We start from the raw sequence: 25,209 nt of genomic DNA, 5'->3' as shown, positions 1-25,209 counted from the left end.
ATGTTCCTTAGGGCGCTACCCTGGGCCCCCCGCCTGTCCTTCGCCTCTGTGGCTTTGGTGTTCATTTATGTTCTCAGGATTCCCAGCCATACTGCTCCAGCCCAGACTGTTCCAGACACTGTAGCCCAGCTCCTACTCCGAGGTCTCACAGGCACCTCACCTCAAAGGCAGCACGCACTGAACTCTTGTCCGCCCCCTGAACTTGCTTCTCTAGGCAGGTCAGTGTTTCAGCAAATGATACCAGCGTTTACCCTGGGAATCGTTTGTTGGCTGTTTCTCTGTACTATGCCGACTCCCCAGAATGTAAACTCCAACTGCTTTGTTCAAGAGTGAATTTAACGATGCTTAGAATAAGAGTTGGCATGTAGTAGGGGCTCAGGTCTGTATTTTGTTGAAAACATCTACCCTCTTTCCATATTCAGTTTTGCTTCCAAGCTTTGTTGTTTTTTATCGCCTAAGTACCTCCAGAATCCACTTAATCCTTTTTATACCCACAGCCCCTTATCTAGCCCCTTATCTGCCATCTGTTGTCTGCACTGCAGGGGAGGGGGGCGGCCAAGGGATGAGTGGGTGGGAGCAGTTTGGAAGAAGAGGTTTTGGGTTAGGACATAACTTACGTTGCTGGTGAAATATCTAATATCTGGTGAAATACCTAATATGCAGCATATAAAACTTCTGTCTTTTTCTCTAATGGCACCAAATTTATTCAAACTTGTAACTGTATTGGTTGTCACCTCATGATATGTAGCTTTCTTTTATGGCCAAGCACTGTGGTCACCAGTGTGAGCTTGTGCATTCGGGGGGTGGGGGGTGAAGGCGGCCTGGGAAGGTAAAGGATAAGGGATAGCAGAAGACTGGTCTGCTGGTACTCCGTATCTAACAACATTCCCACCCCCTCTGCTAAAGGTCACTGACCTTGACTTTCCAGATATACAGGGGTGGCTCTGTCCCACTCGTCTCTGAATTGGAACAGTCATAACATCTTAATCTATCGGGGTGAAGAGCCCCCTGATTCACTTTTATAAATTGAACTCTCTAATCTGACGTCTGTGTTTTCCGTGTTTTATAAAATAGTGCTATTCTTGACTTCTAGTGTATTACAAGATAGTGCAAAAACTTCAGGCTTTCTGCTTGGATTGTCTGTATCAGAGTATCTTAACGTGTTTCTTGGTGATAAATCCAAATATTCCCGGGGAAACAGGCATTAAAATTCAGGGCAAGAATCTCTGTCTTGGCAAGATTTTCTTCCCTAGACTTGAATTAATAGGTTTGCCTTTTCTCACTAATTTTTCTAGTTTAAACATCCACTGTATTGGGCCGTAGTGTGTTTGTAAGTGGGACATTTAGTTATTGAGTTTTTACAGATTCCAGTTTCTGAAACGGTCATGCTCATTTCTGTACTTACCTGAACAAATGTACCTGTTTGTCTCATCCCTTGCCCCATGTAAATAAGCTTCAGGAGAGCAGGAACCTTGTCTGTCCTGTTCTACAGTGCTTCGTGTCAGAGTAAGCAGTTGATAAAATAGTTATTGACCGAAAGAGTAATGCTTCTACTTCGGGGCTTTGGTGGTTTTCCTTCTTACAGTATCCCCATCTTTCTTTCAGCATTGGAGAGGGGTCTCTTGAAAACCCTACAGAAACTGGATGAATATCTGAATTCTCCCCTCCCTGATGAAATTGATGAGAATAGTATGGAGGACATTAAGTTTTCTACACGTAAATTTCTGGATGGCAATGAAATGACATTAGCTGATTGCAACCTGCTTCCCAAACTGCACATTGTCAAGGTAGGTGTCAAGGTAGGCCTGCAGGATGTGGTGTGACATCACCATTAGACCGGGTATTCTCTGTGTACTAAGATAGCACTTTCTTTGTCTATAAAAATTTTTTTTTTAATCTGGTATATGACTAGGAACCCCGAACAGTATAACTTAAAGCTATTTAGGCAACAGTTGGAATACCCTCGAGTTAACAAAATGGAAAATTATGTCTTAAAATTGAGGCATATGAGAAAGAAGAATTTTTTTTTTTTTTTTTTTTTTGGTGACTGTATAAAAATTCAAAAATGTAGCAGGTAACTTTGAATTGGAGTTTGCTACATTGACTTACGTTGTCAGATTCTGCTGTGTGATCACCTGGTTATTTCTATACAAGGCAAAGAAATATTTACTGAGCATTTATTGTGTAAGACACTCTGCTAAATAGAATAGTAGTAAACACTAGTTGTGATAAAGATCAAGACCAAGGGAAACAGAGATGTAAAATCATATGTGTGCCTTAAAGTATTTCCCCGGGGATTACACCTGGCTGTCTCTCTGGGTCACCAGGGCAGGTGTTTGTGGTCCCTGTCAAATTACTGAAGTTCAGATGTACTTTGCAGTCCTTGTCATTATTTAAAACTCTAGTTAGAATGAAGGTGGCTTCTTCTCAAATAGAAGCAGTTCTCAGAGATTCACAGAATTAGTTTGCCCTAAAATCAGAGATTAAGTCTGGTTCACAGGTCATGGAAAATAAATGTTAACTTTTGATCTCTTTGTATTTCAGGTGGTGGCCAAAAAATACCGCAACTTTGATATTCCAAAAGGAATGACTGGCATCTGGAGATACTTAACTAATGCGCACAGTAGGGATGAGTTTACCAATACCTGTCCCAGTGATAAGGAGGTTGAAATAGCCTATAGTGATGTAGCCAAAAGACTTACCAAGTAAAATATCCCTTCTGAGGGTGATGTCTTTGCATCTTCCCCTAAGAATATGCTTTTCCTAACAGACTGCTCCTGTTCCTATAAAGTAGAAATTTTATTTTGCATGAACGTGCAGTTATTCAAGATTAGGATAAAGGACAGACAAGGTGTAGTAGCTATCTTTAAATATACACTCCGAAGCAGTATTATGTTAGAGTACTTTATCCTTTCTCCCTCCCCTGCCCCATACCCTCTTCTCCTCTAATCCGAGACACTCCGCCACACCCTTCACTCTAGAGGCAGATTGCCGTCCCTCCGGAGCCCTCCCCGTTGTGTCTGTTCCCTGTGGACTGAGGGCAGAACTTCGGAGGGCCAGTGTTTAACTGTCAAAATAGTACCCACGACTTCATCAGTCAGCCCCAAACTGGTGCACAATGCATGGTACAAGGCATATTTATGTATTTGGGGAATTGTATAATATTTAGTAAGAGTATATGAAAGGATTGCTACTGTATCAGAATACTCTGTCTCAATTCAGTCTGTCCTGGGTGTGTCACCACCAGTGAAGAGAGCCTTCCACAGAAAGTCACTACAGATTTTGCTGTTTTACTTTGTACATGGATTTTTACTTTTGCCTAAAAGCATTTATCCTTCATACCAGTTATAACATCTGACACTATGTAGGAGCTACAAGTTCAGAGAGAGGGATGATATTCTCGAGATCTTCCTCAAAGCATTTTATCTATCTGAGAAAAACCTATGGGCACCTGCTACTCTGTCTGAATGTGTTGCTTTTTGTGTGTATTTTGCCCAGTGCCATTCATTTGGAATCTTATTGCTTTCCTCCTTTATTTTAAAAAGCTCCTTTTTAGGTAAGCGTAGACCTTGCTGCGTCTGTAGATCTTTTGAGTAACACTACATAAACTGATTAGTTGATTTAGCGATAGCAGTATGACTTGTAATGTAAAAATTCACAGATAATAACCTAAGGAATGTAGGGTGGGTTTGTCAAAATGTCAAGGAGAATTTTGTTTCTGAAGCATATTTAATTAATATGGATAATCTAAAGAATGCCTTTTCCATCATATATTAAAAACAAGATAAAACAGCCATCACCAGCTTCCCCATTCAACCCCCGTTGACTCTTAAACTTTGGGTAGAGCATGGTTCACTCCTTTGGAACTAAATTATAGTTGTTATGGTGAGTACGTATTTACTGCAGTTTTGCCTAATCTCAATCATTGTACTTCCTTCAATTAAATTTTTCTAAAGCCACGTTGAGGAATAGCACTCTGCATGTTTGTTTTTTTTTTAAAAATTGAAGTCCTAAACCAGGAATGATTTGTGCTCTAACAAGGGAGGATGAACTGGATAAAAATAAAAGTTTGCTACGTATTTATTCATTTTAAAAAAATGGACTAAGTACTACTGCTCCAAAGACCATAGTTGTAACTATCATACATTTTTGGTAATTTTTTATATGTAACTTGTTTAAGAAGTGCTATTTCTCCTAGGCTGTTTTTGGAAATTTACGTTATTGCTTTAAAATGGCAATGTTTTCCCCCGTTTGGTGTGTTAACATTTAGTAATCACTGGCATTAGGGAAGCAGCCTGATTTTTATAAGCGTATACTGCATTTTTTAACCTATCAGTCAGTAATTAGCTTGGTATAGAAAGATAAGCTCCATATTGTATCCATTTGGCTCAGGGAGGTTTCTTTGCCTTGCCTTTCTTAGAACTCCTTATTGCAGATCAAAAGTTTGGGCACCCACCTTTAATTAAATATTGGATGATGACTTACCTGGTTGCAAGAAAAGCACTCAGGTTATCGCTGGGAAGTTCTATAGCAGTAGCTTCGGTGGGAGAAAATGTCACTTGTGCTCCAGGACACAGGCAGCCATCACCACTTTCCACCTCCTTTTAAAATAGTAGTAACTTGGCATTCAGGTGATACTGAACCTCGCCTCCTGGCTCTCAAAATATGAAAAAGATTCAAGAGAAGGGTCTGTTCTTTCCAGTGAGCAGGGGACTAAGTGGTGCAGAATAGAGGGGCTAATGAGGACGGAGGTACATTTCTCAAAATAGAGGGATGAAAACCACATTCTGAAATTCAGTCGTGAACTACTTTCACTTTGGATATTTATTCTCTTCATTGTCTTTTTAAAATTTATCCCATGATTGTACTTGGCTGTTTGTCTAGATGTCCAAGGAAGGCAGGTCTGTCTGTTACAATTTTGATGTAGAAAGACAGATCTTATTATTACTTTATCAGGGAAGATAGATGAAATTGAGATTGGCAAATGGACAAAAGCTAGGAAAAAGGATGATCCCAGAACATGATTTTTTTCCTCCCATTTATACTTGTGGAAAGATCATAGCTTAAAATCTTGGGAGATTTTAGGGCATAGAAGTTTTCATGGCAGTTCGTGTAGTTTATGAACTGACATAATGCAGATCATCTGATACTATTTCTATAACTACTAAATCATTTCCCCCTTTATGTAAACCCCTTCTGTTCCACCTCACCAAGATTAGAGTCTGAATGGAAACTCTCACTGTTTTCCAAGGAATTCTGAGAAAGTTTTGTGTTCAACAGTTGGAAAGCTCTTTACTATTTCAGTTGATAAAACTTTTTTTTTTTTAAATGTAGGTGCAGATTTTCTATACCCCTCTGCTGTCTTTTATTAAGAGCATTGACTTTTGTGGTGAAAATCATATTAGGTTTGATTTCTTGATAACTCAGCTTACACAATAGTTTTAAACTCTTGAGCAATCTGTGTACAATTAAGAGATTTCTGACATTTATTCTTCACTAAGTTGATCAACTCTAGAATTTAGGCATTTTAACATCGGTTGAGTTTTGGATCTTTCCAGAGTTATGTAGATAGCTTTTGTTTCTGTACATTTAGAATATCCATTTAAGAAATATCTACAAGGTAAAAAATGAGAAGAAATAGCAATGTATTTTTTCATAAACATTTTGATACACATTTCATCGATTAACCATTTTCTTACACTGGTTATAATCAGTATTTGATTGAGAGAAGGAAGCATTCATTATTGATATACTAAATGGGCTTTTTTTTTTATTCCATCTTTTACAAATGATCAAGATCAGGGCTGTCGAAATTATATTTTTATCATGGAAAAAATTTCAACTCCCTAAGTCTTAATGTTGAACAGAATTGGAGTATTTTCTTTAGAATTGCTTGAAAAGGCAAATGAAAGCTTATTATAGAATGCTTGTATTTTCTTTTCTCTCTCTAGAACCAGTATATTGCTGGCAGCTATTGTATTAAAAAAATAAAGTATATTTTCACTATCATAAAAGGTTCTTTTTTCCCCCATCATGAAAATAAATAACAACCTGGGGTAAAAGTGTTTTACTTGAGACTACTTTTTTCCATGAGTGGGTGACTCAACACATTTAATAGATTAAAGGGGAAAAAATCATATAGTCATCTCAGTAGGTGCATAAAATAATTTGATAAAAACTTTCATGATTCTCATTCTTAGCAAAGTAGGGCCAAAGGCAAAAATTTTTTAACCTGAAAAGCCATCTGCCAAGAACTTAGAGCAAATTTCATATGTAAATATGAAACAAAAGCCCTTCCATTAAAGCCAGGAATAAGACTGGATTGCCTTCTGTCACAGCTATTATTCAGCTACTTTTTACAGCTACTTTATTAGAAGCATCCTAGTCAATGCAGTAAAATCCTTAGAAAGAATAGGGAATGGAAAAGAAGTGACCAAATGGTTGCTCTTTGCAGATGATGCATATACATAAAGGAAATCCAAAATAACCTGTCAGAAATAATAAAAAAATTCAGCCAGATTACTAGGTAAAATATTGAGAAAATATAATTATACTAATATTAACCATATTAAAATTAATAAGCTAGTAACATTGGATGACATTTCTTCTGGACAAAACCTGGGTGACTGAGGGAAATGAGTGGGAAATTGTCAATTTATACTTTTTGAGCTTTGAGAAATTTGTAACATATTACCTATTCTAAAAAATAAAATGCTTTAAAGGATAAACTAATCTTTTTATTAATCTCTTAATCTTAGACCAAATCTAATAAAAAATGCAATTCCTTTATAAGAAAAGTGCAAAATATTATCAAAGGACCTAATAGAAATTTGCTCAATGGATAGGTATACCATGTTCATGGATAGGGAGCTTAAGACTCTTAATTAAGAGTTTTAATTCTGTCTCAAGTAATTTATAAATTCAATAGGTTTTTCAACAAAATCTCAAGTGTGTGTATGTGTGTGTGTGTGTGAGAGAGACAGAACTAGACAAATGCATTTTAAAAATTCATATGGAAGAATTATGCCCCTCTATAGCCCATATATATTTGGAGAAGGGAGGGAAACCTAGGAAACTTGCCTGACAAGTTATAAAGACTTAAAAGTTTACAGTAATTGATGGGTAGGATATAGTAGGTCATAGCAACACAACAGTCATACTGCAACTAACAAAAACACCAAAATAATATTTTTATTTTATTTCAGAAAACTGGAAGCAGTAAGGACTAAATGAATTGGAATTTCAGAGAAGGAAGGCTTTCTGAGGTGGACTGGTGGTTTGGCCGTTTTCTTCCCTGGGGGGCATTTGCTGATTCTAGGCCCGAGACTGAGGATTGGGTTTGGCCCATGCAGAGGGGCTCTGCTGGGGAAAAGAAAATCACAAGACTCTTGGTTACAGGGCACACTGGAAACCTGGGGACCCCAAATACATGACTGGTTTTCTCACAGGACATCTGCTGAATTCCAGAGCTGTACATGGCATCCTAGAAGCTAAGCCCAGGGCTTCCAAAAGGCAGAATGAAATGTCCCATAATCTCACCGTATTTAGGAGACAAGATTTCATTAGCAGGAGTTTACCCAAAACACACAGAAAGCAGCATAATGGTTGCCTGGCACTGGGGGCAGGAGTGGGAATTGCTAACAAGCATAAGGGATCATTTTGGGATGATGGATCTGTTCTAAATATGGATTATAGATAAGGGTCTAGTGTCCAGAATACATAAAGAATTATTATAACTGAATAATAAATGAGCAAAGATTTGAATAGATACGTCTTCAAAGAAGATACACAGATGGCCAATAGACACATAAAAGAAGCTTAACATACCACACACACACAAAAAAACCCTGTCTAGTATGGCTATCAAGAAGACAATTTTTTTTTTAAGATTTTATTTATTTATTTGAGACAGAATGAGAGAGAGCACATAAGAGGGGGGAGGGTCAGAGGGAGAAACAGACTCTGCGGAGGAGGGAGCCCGATGTGGGACTCGATCCAGGGACTCCAGGATCATGACCTGAGCTGAAGGCAGTCGCTTAACCAACTGAGCCACCCAGGCGCCCAAGAAGACAATTATTAAATGTGGGCAGTGATGTGGAGAAATCAGAACTCTCAAACATTGCTGGTGGGAATGTAAAATGGTGCAGCCACATGGGAAAACCAAGTCTAGCAGTTCTTCAAAAAGTTAAACATAGAGGAGTCATATGACCCAGCGATTCCACTCTTAGGTTTATAACCAGGAGACATAAAACTTTGTCCACACATCTTGTACATGGATGCTCATTTCACTGTTACAGTAGCCAAAAAAAGTGGAAGCAACCCAGATGTCAACAGATGAATGGGTAAAAGAAATAAAAATCTTTCCATATATGCATATAATGGGATACTATTCAGCCATAAAAAAGTACAGACACAAGGTACAATACAAGAAGCTTGAAAACATGCTCAGTGAAAGAAGCCAATTGCAAAAGGCTGCATATGATTCCATTTATATGAAATTTCCAGAATAGGGAAATCTTATAGAGACTGACAAATTGGTGGGTTGCCAGGAGTTGGGGGAGGAAAGAATGGGGAGTGACTGCTGGTGAGTATGTGGTTCCTTCTTGGGGTGATGAAAATGCTCCAGAACTAAGTAATGGTGATGGTTGTTCAACTTGGTGAATACTAAAATACAAAAAAACCACTGAATTGTGTACTTTTTTTTTTTAAAGAATTTTTTATTCATTTGAGACAGCAGGAGCAGTGGGGAGAGGCAGAGGAAGAGGGAGAAGCAGACTCCCTGCTAAGCAGGGAGCCCAATGTGGGGCTCGATCCCAGGACCTGGAGACAATGACCTGAGCTGAAGGCAGACACTTAACCATCTGAGCCACCCAGGCGCCCCTGAACTGTGTACTTTATAAGGTTGAATTTTATGGTATATATCTCAATTTTTAAAAATTGCATGGAGGCAGCTCTGCCATGCTGAAGTTTTGGATAATCAGTATACTGACAGGTTAATTGGCAAAATTAGTGATGTGGATTTCCTTTGTGTTTGAATTAAAATTCAATTTAAATGTCATCCAAAATATATTCCTTTAAAAAAAAAAGATTGAGAGCGAGAGAGAGCATGAGAGGGGGGAGGGGCTGGGGGAGAGGGAAAGAGAGATGGAGAAGCAGACTCCTCACTGAGCGTGGACCCCAACATGGGGCTTGATCCCAGGACCCTGAGATCATGATCTGAACCAAAATCAGATGTTTAACTGAATGAGCCACCCAGGCACCCCTTTCCAAAATATATTCTTAAGAAGGAAAAAGGAAAAAGAAAAGACTTTTCTATAAACCATTTAATTGTGTTCACCTAAAATGGGTGAATTCTACAGTTTGTAAATTATGCCTTAAGCTTTTTTTTAAATAGCTGAAAAGCACAAATCTGAAATTATTCCATCTTATGGGCTTAACAGCAAGATGGACACAGCAGAAGACAGGATTAGTACTTGAAGGTAGGTCAACAGAAAAAATCCAAACTGAAGGAAAGACAGTAAAAAGAATGCAAAAACAAAACAATCTCCAAGAAAAGCATAGGAGACAAGGAACACAATATAAAGATATGTGTAACTAAAGTCGCAGACAAACAAAATGGGGCAGAAGCAGTATTTAGTGAAATAATGGGTGAGAATTTTCTCAAAACTGTTGACATCAAACCACAGATTCATAAGCCTCAGCAAACTCCATATGGAATAAAAACGGACCACATCTAAGAATGTCATAGTCAAACTGCTGAAAACCAAAGAGAGAAAATCCTAAAGACATCCAGAAAAGAATGACCCATAACCTTTGAAGGAGTAACAATAAAACTAATGGTTGACTTTTCAGCAAAGACTGGAAGCCAGAAGACAGGGGAATCTTTAAACTGCTAAAAAGAAAAGAAAAAACCTGGGCTGCCTGGGTGGCTCAGTCGTTAAGCGTCTGCCTTCGGCTCAGGTCGTGATCCCAGGGTCCTGGGATCGAGCCCCGCATCCGGCTCCCTGCTCAGCGGGAAGCCTGCTTCTCCGTCTCCCACTCCCCCTGCTTGTGTTCCCTCTCTCGCTGTGTCTCTCTCTGTCAAATAAATAAATAAAATAAAATAAATAAAACCTTACCAATTGAGAATTCCATACTTAGGGAAAGTACTCTCACGAGCTAAGTCAAAAAGGGCATTTTCCGACAGACAAAAACAATTCGGCACTAGCAAACTGGTGCTACGAAAGATACCGAAGGAAGTACTTCAGCCCAAAGGAAAATGACCCCCAGATTGAGGTACAGAATCAGAAGGGAGAATAAAAAGCAATGGCAAAGATAAAATCTGTAGGCAAATGTAAAAGCATATTGATTAAACAGCAACAATAATGTCTTGAAGACATGCACTGTTGTATATTTCTGTGGAAGTAAACATTTACATATTCTGTGGAAGTACATTTTGTGGAACGTGTAACTGGCTTACAGAAGTAAAATACGGAGGAAAATAGATAATGTGGAATATATAACGGTAGTTATGTATTATGAATATATAACTGGTGTAAGTGTAGTAGGAAAGTGAAGAGTTAAGTACTTGTAGGATCTTTATTTGGCAAGTGGTAGAAGTACTAATTTAAGAAAACTATAATAAATATTGCAATGTCTAGGGTAGCTATTATGATAATTACAAGAACAAATAACTTAAAAATCTAAGCTTCAAGGGGAAAGGAGTTAAAAAAAAATCCAGTGAATCCCAAAGAAAGCACAAGAGGGCTAAAGGAACGAAGGATAGGACAAGTTAAAAAAAAAAAAGTTTAGCTGTAAACCATACACCATTAGTACTTCTATTAAATCTAAGTGGACTAAACAATCTGATGAAAAGTCAGTGTTGAATGATAAAAAAATAAAACCCCAATATATGACATGCATAAGAACCCAACTATGAGGATACTTTCGGGAAGGCTGAAATTAAATGATGGAACAGTCAGTCTGTGGAAACAGTAAATCAAAGGAAAGCAGATGTAACCATTTATCATACAAAGCAGGCTTTGAGGCAAGAAGTACTACTAGAGCTGAAGAGAAGGACATTTTATAATATAGGACATTTATAATGCCCTTTTGTAATGAAAAACTTATTTACTAGAACGATACAACAGTCCTAAATTTATATGCATCTGATAACAGTCTTGAATACATAGAGCAAAAATTAAGCCAGAAGGAGAAACAGATACACCTTCGTAATTAGAGATTTTAAACATAGCTCACTCAGTAACTGATAGAAAAACAGAAGGAAAAAAAGCACCCATCCCCCCCAAACACACACTAAGGAATTTGAATAACTCACTTAACCAACTTGACCTGATTGACACTGGAACACTATATCCAACAACAGCAGAATGCACATTCTTTTCAAGTACACATGGAACTTTTAGCAAAGTAGACCATATGCTGGCCTATAAAGCAAGTCTCAATAAATTTCAAAGAAATGAAATAATACAAAGTATGTTCTCTGACCACAGAATTAAATTAGAAACGGACTGAAAGACAGCAAGAGAATCCCCAGAATGAGGAACCAATTATATAGCAAGTGCAAAATAAGACTAAGACCTACATTGAAATTTTAAAAAATTTAACATATGTGCTTCTTATATGCCAGGAACTATGCTAAGCACTCTACATATATTAACTCACTTAGTCTCCCTAACAATCCTATGAGATGGAGACTATGATTCCCATTTTATGGATGAAGAAATTGATGCACAGGGAGTTAAGAAAGTTGCTCAAGGTCACACAGCTATTAAGCTCAGAGCCAAACTTCAAGCCCAAGGCGCAATATGCAGATCGTGTTCTGCAATCTGCCCAAGTGTTTCTGCTTTTACCTGGGTGGACTTGGTGGCCCAACCGCTGTTGGCTAAGGTCATTGGGTGGCCAGGCCAGCCGAGCTCCAGCGGGCGCAAACCTATTCTTGTCTGTTCTCGGGGGCAGGCTGTCCCTGGCGAGGAGCAGAAGGTAGAGGGCCCAGGCCCGCACAGGCCCTGCCTCCTCCGGGAAGGCTCACCACCTCGTGCTGCAGCAAGCATTAGCTTTGCCCTGGCGGGGCAAAGAACCGCCCGTTGGGTGCGGTTCTAAAATGACCGGCAGGGGGCACAGGCTCCCCTGCTGTGGCTCCCGCGGCTGCAAACGGCCGTGACAGCTGCAGACCCTCGTCAGTTTGGGGAGCCGTCAGCTCGGCAGCCTCGCGCGCTTCCTTCCTCTTTATCAGATCTGTCAGGGCTGCCGCGCGCGGCGAAGGCACCTCCGGCCTCCTCCCCACCTTCCGGTGCCGAACGGCCGCTCTCACCCGCGCCTCCGCGCCGGGGAGTGGGACCCGCTGCCGGGAGGCGAGGCGGCCCGCGGGCTTCGGCTCCCCGCACAGTCCGGCTCCTCCGCGCGCCCTCGCGGGGTTGCGGGGGGGGGGAATGGCCGCGGGGAGCGCCTGGGCCGCGACGGCCGCAGCCGGTCCGGGCGGCGGGCGGCTGTAGGGAGGGCCAGCGACGCGGCCGCCGCGGGTCCCCGCCGCGCGGACCCGGCTCCCCGAGCCCGGCGGGACACGGTGCGGGACACGGCGCGGGGGACGGCGCGGGCGCAGGGCGGGGTCGCGGGGCAGGCGCCCCGCAGGAGGGGTCCGCAGCGGAGCGCGGCGGGCGGCCGTGGTCCCCAGGAGGGGGCACCGTTCCAGGCCCGGCCCCGGCCCCGGCGGGAGGAGTGGCATCCGGTGAGGGGAGCCCCCCGGGGCGGGGGGCGTCCTTCGGGAGAACGACGGCCGGCGACGCATTCCTCATTCTGGTTTGTATACAGTGAGAACGCGCATTCCTCGAGTTTTTTCAAGTAATCCTTCTTTCTCTGACTTCCTCAGTCAAATAAGAGTAAATAATTTTCAGTAAACACCATGTGCCGGTTACTGTGTTAAGCTTATATATAACGTACATATAAATATATAAAATGTCTTGATTTATATGTAAATAAAATGTTTCAGATCTTTTAATCTGGTCAACAATCTATTGAGGTAGAGATGACTGTTAACTCCATTTTTTTTTTTTTTTTAATGATAAATTTAAGCACAGAAAGGTTCAATACTTTGCCCCACGCCACATGCCCAGGAAGGTGATAGAGGCCCGTCTGGCTCCGGAATTTCCTTATGGCGCTGGGTTGGGAGAGGCTCAAGTGGGGACTCGGCAAGGCTGATTTCTCGGCCCAGCGGTGGGGCCGCCCGGAACTCCCCATTTCGACTCTTCCAGGGGGCCATCCAGGGGGCGCAGGGCTGTACCCGGCCCAGCTCCAGCTCCGGGGCGCAGTGAGGTGCTGTGTGCTGGGTGCTCAGCAGCGCTGAGCCTTTCCAACACTAAGTACCGAGCGCACCTCGCGCTTTGGAGGAGGTGTCCTGTCTGGGGGGCCTCCGGGAGCTCGGGGAGAACAACAGGGGCCTCCCTACCTCCTTGGCTCAGAGCTAGATGTGCAACTCCCTGCTGTCTGCAGAGGTCACTGTAAGCCAGCAAAATCGTCCTGCTGCTGAGGCGGCGTGGGAGGGTTCCTCACCCAGGGAGGGGCAGAAGAAAAGCCAGGGTATCTCTCCCTTCCCTTCCTTCACTGGAAACCCCGTTAGGTCAACGATGGCCTGTCCTTCTCCTAAATGGTTTACTGCAGAGAGATCATTCTTCATCTCTACACGTGCTTCAAGATAGGGATGGTCCTTAGCAGAGTCTTAAGGTTACCTATTTTAATTATTTTTAAAATGGACCTAAAGACAAAAAATGTACATAAAGTGAAATGGAGCCCAACTCACTGGTGCATAGTATTGATCTGATTATCAAGAGAGCCTTTTTTTTTTTTTTTTAAATTCTACAGTGTTCTTAAGATACCTACCAACTTGATATTCTGAGCCAACTTTCATTATCAGATGCTTTTCAGAACTCTGAAAAGTGACCAGCAAGCTGCAAATACTCCAGCACCCTTGGCTCATCCAGGAACGAACTAAGGATGAGTGACTTGCCCACGGCCCCTTAGTTAATTAGTTGCAGTATGAAGACCCCTAGGACAGTGTTCTAGGGACTAGACAACGGGAGGGCCATCAGGTAGCGGCACAGTGGCCCCTGGAACCACAGCTTGATCCCTTCTGCTTGACTCTCAGGGAGTTCCCTGACTTCATAAGGAATGGGTTTAACAAATAATCCTTGGGATCCACAATCTTAATCTCCTGTTAAAACACACTTAGCTATATCAGATGCTCCATTCATTAAAAAAAATAACACTGAGTGCCCCCTGGGCACAAGGCCCTGGCTGATCATGAATAAATGGAGACACATGATTTCTGCCTTCCAGGAGCTTCCAGGATCACAAGGGAGAAAAGACATAAACACAAATAACCAGGCAATAAAAGCAGAAGGTGAGAAACGATTCGCAAGAGACTTAAAAGCTCTGTTCATTCCTTCACTCGTGCATATTTATGGAACCTACCTTGCATCGACTCAAAAAGGGAAAATTGCTTTTCACTAGGAAAATCAACAGTATGTCAAGGAGAATACATTCATAAAAGGTTTTTAACCGTTTAAACAATTACCAAAGTGATTCTGCCCACTGTAAAAATTTTGGAAAGTACAGAAAAAAGTAAAGAAGCACATACATAAATTTCCCCCAAATTCACCACCAGAGGCAACCCCCAATTCATGGTGTGTTTCCCCACCTATTGGCTAGGATTTTTTTTTTCTTTAAGAATTTTACAGCTGACTTTCCATTACAAATCTATCATATCATAAGCATTTCCCTCATCATCTGGAACTCTCGATTATTATAAGGCTATTTGCCTAACGCTTTCCGTCACATGGATGCATCATAATTGACTCACTGATTCCCCGGCTGAGGGGTGTTTAGGTTGTTTCCAGCTTTCTGTTATCACACATTTACATCGCAATGGGTATCTCTGTGCGTACATCTTTGACCGTCATTCAACTTCCATGTTTCGGAGAAAATAATCAGAAATGTGAACCAGAAGTATGAACCTCCTAAGAGAATTGACACGTATCACCAAGTTATTTGCTGGAAAGTTTCTAAGGAAATGGCTTAAAAAGTTATATGGACAGAAAGTAGGAACATTTTTCAGGCTTTTGATAAATATCACCAAATGGCTTGCCAGAAATACCACACTGGTTTACAACCTCCCCCCCCGCTGCCCCCACCGCCCAGCACTGGGGTGGATGCCATCTCGAGCAGTATCTTTGCTAACTTCATGGCATCTTATTGTTATTTGCATTTCTTTGGCCTTTTAGACAGATGGAGCATCCTTTTTCCCCTCCAAGTGTTTACTGGCCACTTATATTTGTTTCTTATTATGTCTTTTGCCTTTTTATCCATGAGCATCTTTGTGTTTTTTTTTTATTGATTTATGTGGGTTCTTCATAAATTAAGGGTTCTAACCATCTGTCTGTGGTATTTGCTGCAAACATTCTTTCCAGTTGTTTGTCTTTTAATTTTGCTTGTATTTTTTAATCACACCGGAATTTTTTGTTTTTTTGTAGCACAGATCTGTCAAACATTTCCTTTGCGGTTTCTTCCACAGCTTTGAAGCTTAGAAAGCCCTTCCCTGTGTACAGGGCAGTTGGGGAAGAGAGTTGCCAGGTGAGGGATACAATGGGGCCTTGGCCTGGAGGCCAGAGGTGAGACAACTCTGGGTGCCCGGATTGGACTCGTAGTTTGGGGACAGATCCGGGACCCTTTTTAAGGCTGTGCTGTAGGGTTCCAGACAGGGGAGCCACTGATGGTTTCTAAGCTGGGAGAAGACATAGGGAAGCGCCTGCAAGAACAGATTCCGTGTCTTCAGGACGAGACCTGAATATTGGAACATCTGAGGTTCACTGTGACCAATATGGAACCTATTCTGGAAAGGTCTTATGGGAAGCCCAAAGTTCATAGCTCAGTGAAACTTGAGAACTCTCTCCTCTTCTTTGTGAGTCTGCAGCCATTTTGGAATTGGAGGGTGATATTTCTGCTCTGAATCTGTTACTACCAGCACTGGGAAGGATCTCCCAGGGCCGCAGATTTCCCTCTTACTTCACAGCAAGGTGATACTTCCTGCTCTGTTTGCCCACGATGTTGCGACACCTTCTCTCTCCCTCACCAGTCCAGGCGGTTCTGTGAACCTTGGGAGTAGGCCTCCACTTTTCTGCCTTTAATGTAAACGGTAGTTGCCATAACCGATTCTGTTAGAGAAACCACACTTGAGCTATTTGTAAAATCTCTGGGAAGGAGTTCTGGGTGGTCAGATTTTTTGGTGAATAAAAAGCGTACTCCTTAGAAGACTATATTGTAGTTTCTGGTTAGACACCCTACAGATATGTATTTTACCTCAGCCCTTTAGTTCATTCCTTTGAAAAGACAGTATAATACATTCTTAGAGGAAATACTTAAAGATGTAAAGATGGCAAATGAAATAAAGATGTAAGGATGGCCAGGAATCCCTGCCCCCCAACACAAACATTTCCGGTTCTTTCCCCCCTGCCTTCCAGTGTTTGTGCGTGCTGTAGGACGTAGATCCTTGTACAGGCTCTCCCATGTCACTGACCAGAGCCTGGTCACAGGTGTCTAGATTTTATACAGTGCATGTAAAATGGTAATTTGTAAAACATTTTGTATTGAAATAGGGTGTATATACAGACGAGTAGCAAATGCACAGCTTGATGAAATTTTGCACACTAAACGCACCCATGATCTGAACTAAACAACTCCCAGATCGAGAAGTAGACCATTAGCAGCACCTGGGGGCCCCCTCCTGACTGGCCCCCCCTTGCTAACCTCCTCCTCTCAAAGGAAACCACTACCCTGATAGCACAGATTAATTTTGAGTGTTTTTTTTAATTTAAATTTGTTTTTTTTAAGATTTTATTTTTTATTTATTTGACAGAGAGACAGACAGACAGACAGAGAGCGCACAAGCAGGGGAGCAGCAGAGGGAGGAGTAGCAGGCTCTCCACTGAGCAGGGAGCCCGATGAGGGGCTCAATCCCAGGACCCTGGGATCGTGACCGGAGCTGAAGGCAGACGCTTAACCGACCGAGCCCCCCAGGCGCCCAAGAGTTGTTGTTGTTGTTGTTGTTTAAGTTTTATTTACTTATTTATTTAAGTCATCTCTACACCAGATGTGGGGCTCGAACTCACAACTCCGAGATCAAGAGTCATGTGCTCCACCGGCTGAACCAGCCAGGCACCGCAATTTTGAGTGTTTCTGACCTCTTTATCAATAAAATCACAAAGAATGTCCTCTGCTATCTGGCTTCTTTTGCTCAACGTTGTGAAATTCACCCACATTGCCATATGTTGTATGTAGCAGACGTTCCTTCACGTTCCTTGCTGCATGGCATTCCATCGCATGGGGCATCATTTTTCCACCGCTGTGGAGCAAGTTACTCCCAAACCTAATGACTTAAAATGACAACATTTATTCATTTATTTTAATTTTTTCTTTTTCTTTTCTTTTTTTTTTTTTTTTGGTGATCAAAGCATTTCATGGAGGGGTTTTGGGGAAAGGTCAAGGGTCAAGAAGATGCTGAGAGCCTATGTCCTTGGCCTGGCCAGGATCTCTTTCCAGCTTCATGGACACCCAGCCACAGCACTTACTCTCTTGGCGTTTCTGTGGGTTAAGAATTTCGGGAGCAGCTCAGCTGGCGGTTCTACCTCACAGTCTTTCATGAAGTTGCACTTCAGACGTCAGGCAGGGCCGTGTCGTCGGAGGGCTTGACGGGGGCTCCGGGGTCTCCGTTCCCAAGATGATGCGCTCGTGTGGCTATTGGTGGGAGGCCTCAGCGCCTCTCCACCTGGGCCTCTCTGTCGTGGGGCGTGCGTTTCTTCATGACGTGGTGGCCGGCTTCCCCCGGTGGAGTGATCAAGAGACTGAGGTGAAAGGGCAACATCTTTCACGACCTCTCCCTGAAAGCCGCCTGTGGTCCCTGCCACCATGGCCCATGGGTCACCAGGTCAGCCCTACTCAGCGTGAGATGGGGCCTCACAAGCGTGCGACTAGAAGGAGGCAGGGCCTTTGTGGGGCCTCATGGGCATTGGCCACCACGTATGGAGAAACTATTTCCCCATTGCCGAAGATCACTGTTTATAGCATCTCCTGTCACATTGTTGGATTATATGGTATTTGCTGTTGCAGTTAATATTGACACAAACCTCTTTATGCCTACAGCTTCCTAATTCTGCTGAAGTAGTTCTTAGGAATCCATCGCCAGGGATGGAATTCCTGAGTCAAAAGACCGTACCCTGCTTCCAGCTCTTTCGCCACTGTCATCCATTGCTTCTGGACGGATGGTCCTGGTCTTCAGTGCTGCGGGCAACCAAATGGTAGGCTGAGGCCACTTCAGCTTTATCTACAAAACGTTGCACGTGGGACATAAAATGACCCTCTGTCATCAAGAAAATGGCAAGTGATGGACAGCGGTCACTTCTGGGCTACAATACAGTGGTGCTGGGTGGGGGGTCTGTATCGTGAAGAACCGATGACTCTTCTCTAAGAGGCACGAGATAATAGATCCTCTGGTTGTATTGTAACCAAACTGGTTTAGAAATTGCATTTTCTGCCACCTCAAGGAAGGGCAGCAGTATATCCGTCTATAAAATGCGGATCATAACACCGAACGCCCAGGATGGTTGTGAAGATTACAGGGATCATGGACATAGCATTCCTGGCACCTCATGTAGTAGGCGCCCAACAAATGTTGGTTCTCTGGCTCTCTCCCTCTCCCATGTCCTCTTCTTAGTTTAGCAAGTGTCACATAATTTATGGTCACTGGCTGAAATATGTCCTGTGATACGTCCTTGGTTTCTCCTGGAAGAAAAAAAAAAGTACAGTATTCTTTTCCTAATTATAATAGTGATACATGTCCACCAAACAAAAATTTGGAAAGTGTGGGAAAGTACAAAGAAGGAAATAAACATTACCCGCAATTTCACGCCCCAGATCTGCCCCTGCGAACATCTGGGTGTGTCTCCTCTGGGGTGTTGGGCCACTTCTGATTCTCAGAATTCTAAGGTGTGGCTCTGGGGCAATGTGATGCCGCTGTCCAGGCCCCAATGACGCCGAGGACGAGGGTTCGTGGGAACTATGGGGTCCCAGCTGTGAGGGGTGTCCTGGAGACCGCCTCCCCTTTGGCGGCCAACCGGAGGCCCACGGGACTCAAGGCACGGTCCTCACCACCCACAGAGAGCAAGACAGGGAAAGCCTGGACAACAAGATGGGCTTTATTCTCCCCTCCTGCCCTGAAAGGCCCTGGCCAAACTCCACCAGACATGCGGCTCTCCCTGTCTGTGTGCCTCAGGTCCCTCATCTGTCAAAGGAGCAGAAGGGCCTTGATTTTCAGGACCAACATTGTGTGACGCCAGAGGTGTATGGGAAGAATAAAGGGCTTTGGAGCTTGCAGGGCCCTACCCAGAGTACACCCTCGTTATTTCTCTGGTGCCCTCAGGGCTTCCCTCTTAGAAAAGAAGAGGGCAAACCTCCTACCGGCCTCCGATTGCGTTGGGACCTGGGCCAGCTCGGGTCGGCCTCCTCAGCTGCCCTTAGAGTACCTGAGTCGGGCCCGCACGCCCTCTGGGAGCTTTGTGAGGGTTAGAAGTGATGCACGACGAGGCCTCCGAGGGGATATCATCCACTGGTCGCACGGTTGCTGGAGAGAGACTGCTCAGGTTCACATGCCAGCGCCACCACGTACTGGCTGTGTGACCTCAGGCAAGTTATGTAACTGCTCTGGGCCTCCCTCATCTCTAAATTGGGAAAGATGATGGGAATAACGTGTGGATTAAATGCGTTAATGGGCACGAGGCCCCTAGAACAGCGCTCGACACACAGTAGGTGCTGTGTGAGTGTTAGTGAAACCAGGGAGGGCCCCGAGGTGTGCTCTTGAGAATTGTGAACCGATCCCCAAAATGCAGATGTGTTTGACATGAAAGTGAAAGTTCTCTTCCCCCACCTACTCTCACTCTCCTGAAGTAACCACTGAACAGTTCAGTGGGCCACCTTCCAGATCTTTCTCTAGGCATACACAATGATCATATGTATCTAGGGTTTTCTTTTATAAACAACACATCATGCAGGTTGCTCTGCAGGTTGCTTTCTCCCTCGGAATGGCATAGGCCTACCTTGGTGTCCGGACGCGCAGACACACAGCTGTTCGACTTATGCCTCTAGTCCTCTCCTCGTGGACAATTACGCAATTTCCAGTTTCTTCAACTATACAAAGTGCAGGAAGGATGTTCTTACTCCCAAAGGGGGGTCCCAAGGGGGAGGGGGCACAGGGGACAGAGCTGTGCGTCTGTCGGTGCTCCTCTGGGAGGACCGAGTCAGAGGCGGTGGTGATCCGCCCTTCTGGGCACTGGATTCCGAGTGGCTGTAATGTGTCACCCTGGGAGGATGCTCCCCACACGCCCGAAGCTTGCAAGGGCCTGCCCAGGAGGGTCTCTCTTGGAGAGGAAGACGACTCTGCAGGCTGGGGGGAGGATAGAATTCAGCTGACCCCGGGACCCTTTCGCACCATTTCCTTTACAAAAATTATGAGTAAAATCAAAATAGTTCGTAATTTTTGTTATGAAAACTGTCAGATGTACAGAAAAGATGCAAGAATAGTCCAACAGGGGCGCTGGGTGGCTTGTTTGGCTGAGCATCCGACTCTTGGTTTCGGCTCAGGTCATGACCTTGGGGTTGTGGGATCGAGCCCTGTGTTGCGCTCTGTGCTCATTGTAGAGTCTGCCTGGGATTCTCTCTCCCTCTCCCTCTGCCCCTTTCCCTGCTCGTGTGTGCATGCTCTCTCTCTCTCTCTCTCTCTCTCTCAAATAAATAAATAAAATCTTGAAAAAAATAAAGAATAGTCCAACTATTCTCCATACTTACTACCTGGATATAATAGCTGTTGACATTTGGCCATATTTGTTTGCTTATGTACCTTATTTCTCCATATCTATATTTCTCCGTATCTGTATGGACATCTGTATCTATATATTTTGTCTGAAACATTTCAAAGGAAGTTGTAAATGTCATGACATATCACTCCTAAATAATCCAGCCTAAGAAAATTAACTATCGTGTTCTAATATCAACTAATAATAAACTGATTTTCAGATTCCCCAAGTTGTTCTCCAAATATATATAATATCTATACAGTTTTATAAACCAGTGGATCACTGTTCTCTTCCTACCGGGGCCCGTCAGGTAGAGACAGCTTGTGTGGCGCTTTGGGGCAGATTAGAAAATGTGTCTCTTGTGGGTACCGCTCACATGCCAGTGCACAGTCAGGTGGGACTGCAGCTCCAATTCCAGCGGCAGCACTTTGTGCAGTGTACGAGCTGTGCAACCACCCGTGGCGGCCCCAACGGGGAGGGGTATATTTAGGCTAGCGAAAAAGGGCAGAGAGAGACCATGGCCCGAGAGCAGGCAGGGCAGTCTTAACAGCGGGCTCTCCGCCTCATGGCAACAGCAGTACTGACCGCTGGTATTTATTGAGAGTTCACTCTGTGCCGAGCCCTGTGCTGAGGGCTGTAGGGAGTGCTCTCGTATTTTCTTCATGCCCCCTGTGGAGGAGGTGCCACTATCACCCTCACTTTAGGGATGAGAAGACAGGCTCAGAGAGGTTCAGTTACGTGCTCAAGTTTACACAGCTCATAAGGGGCTGAGTCGGGGCTCCATCCTGGGTCTTCCGGCTCTTGGGATTAAGCCTGAAGACTTGTGCCCCACAATGCAATTGTCAGGGGCCTGGGAGCCTAATGCAGGGGATGCCGGGGCTTTGGGGATTCCGTGTAGTGGGTCGGAGGTGGGCGTTGAGCAGTCGGTCCCTCCCCCTCCCCCAAGGGTGTACCCGATGTGCCCCCCATCCCGCCCCATTGAGAACCACTGGGTGGCAAGAGCACGTGCAAATCCAGCCACTGTCACTACTGGGGGTTGCTTGCCAGCGTAAGTCCCCAAGGCAGAAGTCGAGTCACCTGAAGGCTAAATGGGGGGGTCAGGAAGGCATCGGGAACTTGTGACTCGGGCAACGCAGGGCTCAGTCCTGTCACTCCTTGTCCCTGCAGCATCAGACACAGGGGATGGCTGGCAGGAGGGAGGTGTGGTTGGGCGTGGCCCACATGGGCACCCAAGTGTCCTGATCACACTGCCAGCTGAGCAACCTGGGATGGGCTGGGGAACAAGACTCACCCTGGGCTCCCCCTACCCTGGCCGTGACCGTCGGCTTGGGCCTGGAGGGGTTATAGGAGCTGGCAGCCGAGTCAGGGGATCCTGAAAGCCGGAGGCTCATGTTCCCAAAAGAAGCAGGGGAGTGTGGTCTGGGAGCAGATTCTGAGGCCACCCCACAGGCCGTCCCTCAGACAATGGGCAATTTACTGCACCCCTGCCCAGACGTTGGCACACGTTCTGCGGGCTCAGACTGGCACTCCCTTCTGGAAGAACCCGTTGCTAACTCTGACAAATTCACTAAGAGATTCCGCAGTTTGGATGGGTGGGTGCTCAGAAGGGCTGGGAGGTTTGCCAGATTACCTTTGTCCAGGACAAATGTCTTGCTGCAACCCACATCAGAACTCAGGACTGTTTCTCAGTTGTTAGATAAACGTCGTGTTTTCTACAACTGGACCTGAAAGAAATCAGGCAGGGCTTCCAGGAGATCAGGCAGCGGACCAAAAAGACACTGAGGCTGTGCTTCCTTCTGGTTTGTTTGTTTGGAGGGTGAGGCACTTTGCCGAAATTCTTGGCTGCGGCCCCCAGCTGTGAAGGCTTGGAGGGGAGGAGGGAGTGGCCATGGGTGAGGGGAGCACTGCTGGAAAGTACGGTGGGTAGTGGCAGGCTGAGCGAGAGATCTGTGTGGAGATGGGGCCCCCAGACTCCCAGAGAGGAAATGGAGTGGCCAGTGGTGAGCTCAGAGTCACAGCTCGAGGCAAGGCACAACCGAGTGGACACCAGGCATCTCTCCAGGCCACCTTCACCCCTCGGCCTGGTGACAGAACCTGCATCTCCCCTCCCCCATGCTCAGCAGTGGATGCACTGTCCCCCTTGTCATCGCTGTCATGCACCCCCAGCCCCCCTTTCTGACTGCCAGTCTGGGTGGCACGCAGTGACACCGGATCCCTCAATTGCACGAGGCCTAACCCCATAGCAGACCCTTACCCTTCTTCCTTACCCTTTGCTGCTCCTTGACCACTCCTGCCCCGGCTTCCTCATTGCTTTTTCCCTTCCCATCTCCTTGGCACAGGCCCTCCCAAGGTCACCGCCAATGACAAAAAGAAAAATAACGCCAGGGCGCATGGGTGGCTCAATCGGTTGAACGTCCGACTCTTGGTTGCGGCTCACGTCACGATCTCAGGGTCGTGAGATCAAGCCCCGAATCGGGCTCTGTGCTGGCCGTGGAGCCTGCCGAAGATTCTCTCTCTCCCTCTGCCCCTCCCTCCCAAACAAAAACAAACAAAAAAAGAAAAATAATGCCTCCCATTTACCGGGACTGTACCAGGCACAGTGCTAAGTGCTTATAAGCATCACTGGGCCCTCCCGCAACTCCACATGGGGGGAAAAGCGGTCTCTTACTGCAGCCCAGGTGGGCGGGGAGCCGGCAGTTTTGGAGAACATGGAGGCCCTTTCGATGGTAGCTCCAGAAGCTCCTTCCACCCACCCAAAGGAAAAGAAATTAAAGTCAGCAAATGGGTATGTGTGTGTGAGAGAGAGAGACTATATCTTGTACCAGACTCAGCTCCCAGGCCCGAGAAGGGGACAGTGGGGAACAGGAAGTGAGATCGGGCTCCCTGCAGGTGACCATGACTCTGGGTGTTCTGCAGGAGCCCAGCGGGGCATCCCCCCTCCCCCCCCACAGTGGCAGCCTGTCTTCTCCCTCATTGCCCATGGTTCCAGACCATGGAAGGTTCTATGTGAAAGGACTCTTCTGGGGATGGTTCCAGAGCTCTACCTTGTAGGGTTTCCTTTCTTCCCCTGATGTCTTTTTTGCCAGCACGGCTCTCTTTCTGTGTGCACGCATGTGCACAGACACACGGACATTCTTACCCACCAGTCTCCCATCACCTGCATCTCCCCTAACTCAGTCCCCTAGACTTTCCGGAGTCGTCCTCGTTAGCAGCCCGTGTGATTCCTCGTGCAAGGGGATTTAGTGCTTCTCATAAAACTCCACTTCACCTTGTTTTCTTTTGTCCTCTCTCTCTCGGCCCCTGGCCGCATAGCCTGTTTTTCTCCCGTGTTTGGCCAGATATATAAAATAATACATCCACTGTGCAGGAGGAAATGACCCTCGGGTTCGGGGGCTTTTTTAATGTGGCCTGAGCACGGTTGATAGCTCTCCACGTCCCCCGTTTGACCCTTTCCCGATCTGAGTGCCCGGGCACCCGCGCTAGGCCCCAGGCACTTCGGGCCTTGCATTGCCCCTCGGTTTCTCACTGGGCTTCACCTTGCTTCCCCTCTGCCTATGGACTTCCTCTGGATGTGGGTTTTTTCTTTATAGTATAGGGAGAAATGTGTGTTTGCCTCTAAAACTATCAGCAGTCTAGACATGACGACCCCCCTCTCTTCTTGTCCGAATCTGTCTCCCGGCAGGACTCATGGGACTGGCACGTCCCGGAGCAGCTGTCCCTTTCTCATGCCCCCTTCTAGAATGTCAGGCCGCTGCTGGAATCTCTACCACAACAGGAGGCCCGCCCTTCACAAAGGTTGAACAAAGGAGTGAATGAATGAACGAAAAGACGGAAGCTGTGCTGGGCGGTCTGTCCCCAAGTGGGCCTTTGATCCCAGAAGACGTGGCTTCAGCCATCCCGGAGCTGGAAGATCCTGCTTTGGGATGTGTCCCGCTCCTTCCTCCTGCGTGACCTTGGGCAGATGTCTTTACCTTTTGGAGCTTTAGTTTGTCCCTTTATTTGCAGGGTTTTATTATTGTTTTTTTGGTGACAGAAATGTACTGGGGTTCTACTTCTGTATTGAACATATACACATATAAATAGCATAACATTAATAAGAGACTCCATGTATGGAACTCTGTAGCGGGCTGTGAGGATTTTGATGCCCATTTTACAGATGAGGAAGCCAAAGCCTGAGAGGTGAGTGGCCCATCTTCCATGCCAGCAAAGGCGGCCGTAGACACCTGAACCCTGTGGGGACTTGTTGGTCCCTAAATGGACATTGGTCACAACAGCCACTGGGCGGGCAGGGATCCCGGGTGCTTGTCTCTGCACA

At 45.2% G+C, this 25,209-nt stretch overlaps 1 protein-coding gene and 1 long non-coding RNA gene across 3 annotated transcripts in view; both read left to right on the top strand.

Moving 5' to 3' along the window:
* Positions 1-6,014, top strand: part of CLIC4 (chloride intracellular channel 4) — a 71,400-nt gene extending 65,386 nt beyond the window's left edge. Inside the window, exons 5-6 of the mRNA XM_025856439.2 lie at positions 1,606-1,787; positions 2,545-6,014. Of these exons, the coding sequence (XP_025712224.1) occupies positions 1,606-1,787; positions 2,545-2,709 (347 nt within the window). The 3' untranslated portion in view covers positions 2,710-6,014. The remainder of the gene's footprint in view (positions 1-1,605; positions 1,788-2,544) is intronic.
* Positions 6,015-12,550: 6,536 nt separating this feature from the next.
* LOC141374443 (uncharacterized) lies at positions 12,551-17,261 on the top strand. 2 transcript variants are annotated; one of them, XR_012381338.1, is made up of 3 exons: positions 12,551-12,798; positions 14,332-14,395; positions 16,907-17,261. It is a non-coding gene; the product is annotated as an uncharacterized lncRNA (long non-coding RNA). The 2 variants fall into 2 exon arrangements; XR_012381339.1 differs by lacking the exons at positions 12,551-12,798; positions 14,332-14,395 and adding an exon at positions 15,220-15,624.
* The last annotated feature ends 7,948 nt before the right edge of the window (positions 17,262-25,209 follow it).

The sequence above is a fragment of the Callorhinus ursinus genome, unplaced genomic scaffold, assembly GCF_003265705.2.
Source record: "Callorhinus ursinus isolate GAN/ISIS: 27379988/994484 unplaced genomic scaffold, GSC_fseal_2.0 scaffold18, whole genome shotgun sequence".
In the NCBI taxonomy this organism is placed as follows: domain Eukaryota; kingdom Metazoa; phylum Chordata; class Mammalia; order Carnivora; family Otariidae; genus Callorhinus; species Callorhinus ursinus.
This window is presented reverse-complemented; position numbering and strand designations above follow the sequence as displayed.